The 8,867-nt window shown below is 23.8% G+C and overlaps 1 protein-coding gene across 6 annotated transcripts in view; it reads right to left on the bottom strand.

Annotated features, from left to right (window-relative positions):
- Positions 1-305: 305 nt before the first annotated feature.
- LOC122851467 (zinc finger homeobox protein 3) overlaps positions 306-8,867 on the bottom strand; it is a 199,444-nt gene continuing 190,882 nt past the window's right edge. For 4 of the 6 annotated variants that reach the window (XM_044150703.1, XM_044150704.1, XM_044150707.1 and 1 more), the window contains one exon: positions 306-6,243. In XM_044150703.1, coding sequence (XP_044006638.1) covers positions 5,441-6,243 — 803 coding nt within the window. In that variant the 3' untranslated portion in view covers positions 306-5,440. The remainder of the gene's footprint in view (positions 6,244-8,867) is intronic. The other 2 variants (XM_044150709.1, XM_044150708.1) reach the window with 1 other exon arrangement.

Genomic DNA, 8,867 nt, shown 5'->3' with positions numbered 1-8,867 from the left:
ATATATTTTTATAAATAATTATTACATTGATTAATTAATTTTTTTTTTTCAGCAAATATATTGCATTTCATTCTACGTGTATTTATTTTCTTGGTTTTATTTTTCGCTGTCAGCTTAGTTTTGTAGTTTTTTTTTTACAATAAAATTTTAGTTAAAAGACAGTCGAAAAATGGCAGTATTTTTTTGCCAGTTTAAATATTTTTTTTTTTTTTTTTGCTTTCACGGACATTTGCAATTTTATTATTTGCTATTCAATAATGAATTATTTTTAAATTAAATTAATAAAGTGTAAAAAAATAGTTGCCAATTTTTGGAATGTGTTTTTTTTTTTTGCTAAATTTGTAAAGAGGGTTTAATTAATTTTTTGGAAAAACGGGTGAGAGTTAGCAAGGCCTCATTTGGGTACCAAGTATGCCTTCGTCCACGTAACTGGGAGCCAGTGTTTGGGCCCCGTGCCCCGGGCCGAAACCCAAAGGCTCCCCGGAGCCCAGTATTTTTTATTTTTTTATTTTTTTGCTCGCTCATTCACTCGTCATTTCATTCGCTTATTTTTTTTTTTTTGTTTTTTTGCTTTTTTTTTTACTCAATTTTATCTTTTTTCTCACACATTTTTACGCGAGCACATTTATAGATATACACAATTTCTCACAAGAATTATCAATTAGTAGTCAGTTAATTAATAATAGTCAATTACTTGCTTTTTAAATTGATAAAAAAATTTAAAAAAAAAATATTAAAAATCATTAAATAAACAAATTATACTATAACAAAACATAAAGCTTAATTAATTATTATTATTTTTTTTTTTTACAATGTCAAATACGATAAATATTAATTAATAATAATAATAAATAATTAAATGACTTTTTCTTCATCACGTTATTGAGATTTTTGTTATTTTTATAATAATTCGTATTTTTTTTCTGGTTAATAAATTAACTAAAAAAAAAAAAATTGAAAAAAATATTACAATAAAGTATTAATAATAAAAAATTAATTAACACATTGAAACTCAACAGAAAAAAAAAAAAAATTAATACTTTTTTTCATTTGAATTATTTTTTTTTTCGCATTTTTTTCTTTTAATTTTTATTTTTCGCATTTTTTTCCTGTATTTGCCGACTTTGGCCCTTCGTTTGTAATTTTTTTTCAATATTTATACTCAACAGTGAAACGCATACACACACGCGATGGTCTATTCTCATATGATCGTTTTTTGTCTAAATTAAATTCCAATTTTATAATTGGAATTTTCGTATTATTTAAACTGTAAATTTAAATAATTAAAATTATTATTTTTTCTAGCCCCATGAAATACTCTCGATTACGATAATATATATTTAAAATTTTTTTTTACATATATCTAAAGTGCAGGCATACAATTAAGAACAAGTGTATTTCGTATAAAAAATTTCAAGTTCACATGATTTTTATACTCGTTGTGTTACGAGGAAATTTACGTTTCAAAAAGTTTTTTTTTTCGCAGAGTAAAACAGGTCTTGTTTTGAAGATAAAAAAAAAAAAAGTAGAGAGACACTTTGAGAAGGCGACAATGACAAAGACAAAAAGATATTAACAACAAAAAAAAAAAAAAAGTAAACAAATATAATTGAATTTTTTAATTTTTACTTTTTGAAAAATTAAATTGCACCAAAATTAGGATATTTTCCTTTTTTTTTATCAATAAATTTAATAAATAATGACACTTGAAGTTGTCTAATTATTTTAAAACTTAATTATACATGTATATTAATAAATTTTATTAAATTATGCACACGTTTAGCACTCATTCATGATTTATTTAGGAACAGCTAGTATCGAAATAAATTCGGTATAACTCTATCACGCAATCTTTCATTCAAACTTGAACTCGAGATGCAATAATATTAGTACCAATTATTAATTAACCTCACAATAGCCACCAATTCTACTAAAATCTATTTAAAAAAAAAAAAAAATATATAAAAAAAAACCAACAAAATTCCATTGCATAAGTACATATCTAAAACTATTTCTTTTTTTTTTCATTTATTTTTTGTTTTTTTACAAAATTATACAAAATTGTAAATTAAAAAAAAAATAAAATATATATATAAAATATTCGTTGTTCAGCAATGGAAGTATGATTATTATTATTATTATTATTATTTTATTTTCCCTGATGGCAATGATATTTTTATTCCCTCGTTGATTTAAAGACGAGACTCGATCTTTTCCCTCGTACATTTCCAATATCTTATTTGCCACGTCAGAACGTGGAGGCGCGAACGATCCATTGATTTTTTTTTCTCCCCTTTAACATCATCATTCCTCCCCCATGTTAAAAATAAAAAAAAAAATGAAAAAAAACGATGGGGAGAAAAAAATAAGCACCCTCAAAATGTTCGCGCATACATGGCTGTATGATGCCTTCTTCAAATCATCCCCAATCTACGCTGTCGCAATGTGATAATGTCGCGAGTAAAATTGAAAATTGCACCAGAATTTTTTTTTCTCAATCTCTTGATTTTCATATAGTACCATAAGAATTTTCTTTTTAACTTTTATTATTACTAAATTAATTTTTTTTCAATTTTTCTTTGTTTCTTTTTCATTTTTTTTTTTTTTGATAAAAATTTATACACATGATTTATTAATTATTTTTCTTTCAAATTTAAAATTAATATTTTTTCTTTTTTTTGCTAATCATAAATAACTCTAATTAGTTAATTAAATTACAATCGTTATTAACGTTTGTTTTTTTTTTTTAAATGCATTTTTATTTTGACAAAAGGAACCTCAGTTATTTAGCTTAAAAATTATTTATTACTTTGTTTTTTAAATTTATAAATAATCCACGTTTATCAATTTCTTTTTTATTAAATTGTTTTGTTTTTTTTTTTTGTTTATTTTACCCCCTGAAATCCATTTGGGCCAATTGATAGCGATTGTAAACGCGTTATTATTGATTTTCCAAATTAAATATATTCTTATTGTATAAAAAAAAAAGAAAATCTAATAGTATTTTATTAAAAATTATTTTATCTTAATTAATGTTGTACCCTCAAATGCACCCCTAATAATCAAGCACCCACTAAATTTGTGATTTGTGATCACGTGACGTCAGAGTTAGCACTGATTTATTTTTTCTCGACGTCTCGATCAACCAACATATATTTATTTATTAATAATTAAATTTTTTTTTTGGTTAATATATATTTATATATTGCTTAAAAAGCATGAAAAATACGCGCACCATTTTATCTCGCACCCTTGAGTAATAATTTCATAAATTTCGCACTCGTTGTTATCACGTATCTACGCGTGTTATAAACACGCCACAAAAAATTTTTTTTATCATCTACTTAACCGTACATATAATATATATATATATTTTTTTTTAATTTTATAGATTTTTAAATTTATATAATACATACACTTGATTGGAATTTGTTTCTTCTTTTTCCAATTTTTATCTATCAACGTTTTTTTTTTCTTATTTTTATAATCTCTAATTGTTTTTTTAAAAAAAATTATTTAAATAAATTTTTATACTAAATTAAACTTGTTGCTTAATGGCTAATACTGATTTTTTTTTTTTTTCAATTATTTAATTGTTGGAATATCAATGTCTTTAATCTCTCGTCTCTCCATTTTTTTTTTTTAAATTTTTTCAATTTATATTTTTACAATTTTTTAGAGCTCAAAACGATTATATGAGAATTATTAATTGCGTTTTGCAATGCGTTCATATTGTTGTTGTTTTTTGTTAATTTTTCTTACGAAGGTTTTTTTTTTTTTTTTTGTTAAATTCATTCAATTCACTCGGTCATCATTCTTTCTTCAATCTACAATTTTTTTTAAATAACACAAAAACATACTTTTTCATCATTATTACTTGTTTTTTTATTTAAAATTTTTTTTTTTTTTTTTTTAATTTTTCAATCATCATCATTCTAGTTATTATTTTTTTAAGTCGTCATTTTCATATTATTAATTTTCGATTAAATTATTGTTCATCGAAATCATTACTATTAACAACTATTTGTTATTATTGTTATAATTTATTACTCTTATTATTTATTATTATTCATCATCTTTTTTTTTCACTGTTATTAAATATATTTTTATTAAATATAGGAACGATGTTGCTGGGTTTATTTTTTTTCTCATTTGTAATTAACAAAGTGACGGTCTCACCAATTTTGATATTCATTTATTTTCACCTTTTTTCTTTCTGTTATTAATTTTTCCTTAAAACTTTTTGTGATATTACGCGATTCACGATTAATTCAACTAAACCCTTACCTTTTTTTGTTATTGAATTTTTTTTGCTTATTTTTATAAATAAAATCAAAATTCAGAGATATTTTATCAAATGAAAATTGATTTTATTCATTTGAAATAATAGAAAAAAGCTCAATGACAAAAAAAGCTTCAAATTATATTGAAAATTTCACACCCGAGATTGATATCATAATTCGAATGATTTATTATTTTACATTGAATAATAAATAAATAAAATTGTGATGTATAAAGATGATTTTAAGATAAAGAGAATGTTTTTTTTTTTTGATATACGTACATTGTCGTAATAAATTTTGCAAAAAAAATTACATCACGATATCTATAAAAATGATTTTCTTTTATTCATCATTCTTACTCACGCGACTCATTTTATTATTATTATTTTTTTTTTATTGTTATCTTTCATCATTAATTATTATTCATTTATTATATAAAAAAATTTATCAGACCATATTAACGATAATATTTTATACAGCAATAATGTATAATTGTTTTTTTTTTATTTTTCTTAAATTTAAATTTTCATATTATTTCAACGATATTTATATCCGCATAATGATCAATCTTGTCCCCCCATATTAGTCAGTCATTGCCAATGATTAATACGTTGAAATTGTAATTTTTTTTTTATTTAAATATTAAAATTATCTACATGGTCTGTATCATTGATATCAATTACCCGGATAATAATTTTAACCGTTCATTTAATTTTTTTTTTTTTTTATTATTAATCAATTGAGTTCGCGCGATAAAAAAAAATATATATATACATATATATTTTAGCTACAAAAATAACCAGCCAAATGGAGGGATTAATATACATACCAATATTTAAATAAATGAACGGATATGATGTACAATTAATTCATTCATTTATAAACCCTCCCGCATTATTAAAACATATTTAGCTTGTTTATAAAATCACTTGTGTCTCTTATAATTCCCGTACACTCATCATCAATTATCATCATCATCATCATCACATTTTTTTAAAAAAATAATTATTAATAATAAAATTATTATTCAATTTAATAAATTAATATATTGTTAAACGCGTAAAACACACAGCAACAAAAAAAAGTAAATTATTACGTATGTCAAGGTTTTATTTAGGAAAAAAATTAAATAATGAATCATGATGTGTTGTTGTTGTTCAACGTGCTCCAGCCAATGCAGCAATTTCTTGTATTAATTTTTGCCTTTTAACATCTGGTCCATTGTTATTATCTTGTTTTATTTGTCCAGTATTATTAATTGTCGTTGTTGTTGTGGTTGTTGTTGTCGGTGTTGTTGCTATTGTTGTACTTTCAGCAGCAGCTCTTGCAGCAAGTAATGTTATTTGATTAACAACATCTTCCATTTCATCAATTAGAGGATTTGCATCATCTTCAATAATAATTTGTCCATTCAAATCAACACTACTAGCACCACTAACACCACCACCACCACTAACACCAACACTATTATTAAATTGATTAGCATATTGTTGATGATTCAATTGTCTTGGTTGTTGATTAAATTCAAGTCTAGCACGATGTTGTACTGTTTCAGCATGTCTACGCCATTCATTCATTGTACCATATGTTCTTGTTGATGTTGATGTATCACATAAATTACAGCTATAACGTGCTTGTACAAGACGTAATGCACCACGTCTTTGTTGATTACCTAAATAACATGATCTTTGATGTGATAATAATGTTGTTTCTTGTGGATATGCACGACCACATCTTCGACATATTAAACATACATCTGTTTCAATTTCACGACAATGATTTGGTAATGTTATTGTTTCATCAAATGTTGAATTTGGTAATCTAACTGTTTCTAAACCAGGTTGATTTGGATCTTGTTTTAAAAATGCTTGCATTAATGATCTTGGTACTTGTACTTGTGTTCCATTTTCAACTTGTAATGTCATCATTCCAGCATTTATATTTAGGCTCGTAGATGCTACTGAAATCAAATAAATTTTATTATTTTTATTATTTTTTTTTTAATGAAAATATACATCAACATATTTATGCAATATTAGAATTTAAATAATTGATTTGTCTTGACTTAAGTTGTCTCAATAAATAATATTTAAATGATCAAGTAACATTAAATTTATGGATATCCATGAGACAGGTAAATTGGCAGTTATTATTATGACCATGAGACCATCTTGTTTTATTGGCTGGATCATATTTTTATTTTTATTTTATTCTCTCTTATTCTGTACCACATGCTATATGTAACAAGATAAGCCTGATATTTTAATTGGCATGAATCAAGTTTATATATATCAATTTTACAATAAAGCAATGCAGCAATACAAAAAATAAAAAAGCTTAATCATCTTAAAAATATATAGAATAATAATTTTCATAGAATATTTGTTGTCACCTTATTCATGATAATTCTATTGAACATTGTCACGTGATTCAAGTTTAATAATTTGCCTTGTAATAGCTTGATGAGAGTTGTTATGAGACAGGAAGTGTTAATGATACCCTAGCTTTATATATTCACATGAATGATCCTCTTGTAATTATCAGTTACGATGGAAGTGGATACTTGATTGACATTATAACACAGGCATACACAAGTATGTCAAGTATACATTTATTTGTATTGAAATTATTTTTATTTTAAATCTACTTCTTGGGGCAAATTAAAAAAAAAATTGAATTAATTTATTTGATCAGTGCTTTAAACATCGAGTTAAGAGATCATTGAAATTAATCATCATATTAGATCAATTATTTTAATAACAGCTTATGTCAATTTATTTAACTATTATTTTTTGTAAATTGTTTTTTTTTTGTTTTTTAATGATTGCTGGTGTCAACAATTTGACAGTTGTCATTTATATTTAATCATTATTTTTTATTTATTTTTTATCATTCTAAACATGAGCATTTTTATTTTTACAATATTAATATTGAAAATAATTTTATTCAAGGTCATAATGTTGATTGTTGAGGTAGGTTGATTTGATTGAAAAAATAAAAAAAATAACACAAAAATCGTTTAAAATAAAATATATTTAAAATGTATTTGAATATTTTATCAAAAATATTTTTATTCATTATTTTCATGTAAGTATATTTCAGATTTGTTTTTGTTTTTTTTTTCTTTTGTTGTTTTTCAACACCTTCACCTCCCCCGCTCTTGAGAATAAAAAAAAAAAAAAAAGTAAGATTTACAGCAACGACACCCGGCACGCGCGGGGAACAGTGTCACTCCGTGTAAATATTATCGTCGAGTTAATTATCGGAGCAAATTATAATATCTAAAAATTTCAAGTCTGTCATAATGACATTAATAATAATTTCAGTATACTCAATGTGTCGGTGTTTTTTATTTTTGTCAATAATTATTTGCATGTTATTTCAATGGTGGGCGTCCATTTTTATTTTTACTCAATTTCACTTCCCCCCTGGTGAGAAAAAAAAAATATTATTCAGTAGGAATGTTGTGGAATGTTGTGTAAAGACGCTTTCCGATAATTATCATTTTTTTTTGTTAATATAACTTGCAAATTAATTATAAAAATATAAACATTCAAGCAAATTCGTTATGTAGTTTTTGTAAAAATAAAAAGTTGAAGAAAAAGTGAGTGAAATTGTGTTAATTTATTATATTTATTTTTCGGCGTCAGTTGCAATAAATAATGACGTAATTTGTTGGCTGTTAAAAAACTAAAAAAGCTTGGACCTGTCTACACGTTTGAGCGCATCTTTGAACACGCGAGGTAAGAATTTTATATTTAATCATATTTATATATAATTTTGCATTTAATAATTATCATTGAATTTAATATCAGAGTGATGTGTTGGACATGTTAATTTTTTTTCCCACGGAGTTTACCAAAAAAAAAAAAAAAATTAGACTGTTGTCCACCATTTTATGTGTAGCTTTTTTTGCACATCGTGATTGGCCTATATATACACACACACATTTTCAAATACCATCAGTCTATATACTTTTTTTTTTGGGTAAAAAAAAAATATAAAACAATTTATTTAGTTTACGAAAAAATTATTAGTTGATAGATCAATTTTTTTACTTAAAAATTTTACGATAAAATTGAGATTTAATTAAGCAAAAAAATTATTTAAATAGTATTTATTTCAATATGATAAATTGGAGTATATGAAAAAGATAGAATGAGAAAAAAAAAAAAAAAAACAAAAGACTTCTCGACATTGTCAAAATAACTGGCTCTATTTTTTTTTTTTTTTTTTCTTTTGTTGTTTTTATAAGAGGACGATGACACTTTCTTTGATGCTCGTTGTTATTATTATTATCAATGATATTTTGTTTTTTTTCTCATTGTCTCAGGTCAGTTTTGTTTATAAGTCAAAAAGGCATTTTTATTTTCAATTTCTATACATTTTTTTCGGAGTAAATAAAAAATAAAAAAAAATAAAAAATTTTGTCATCGTAATTCTTTTGCCCATCAAAATATATTTAATTTTATAACATTCTATTTAATTGACACAATTCTTATTGAGATTATCTTCAAATAAAATCATCTAGCAAAATAATTGAATTTTTTTTCCTCTTTGTTTGGTGGTCAGTAGGTCTGTAAG

The sequence above is a fragment of the Aphidius gifuensis genome, linkage group LG3 (genome assembly GCF_014905175.1).
Source record: "Aphidius gifuensis isolate YNYX2018 linkage group LG3, ASM1490517v1, whole genome shotgun sequence".
In the NCBI taxonomy this organism is placed as follows: Eukaryota; Metazoa; Arthropoda; class Insecta; order Hymenoptera; family Braconidae; genus Aphidius; species Aphidius gifuensis.
This window is presented reverse-complemented; position numbering and strand designations above follow the sequence as displayed.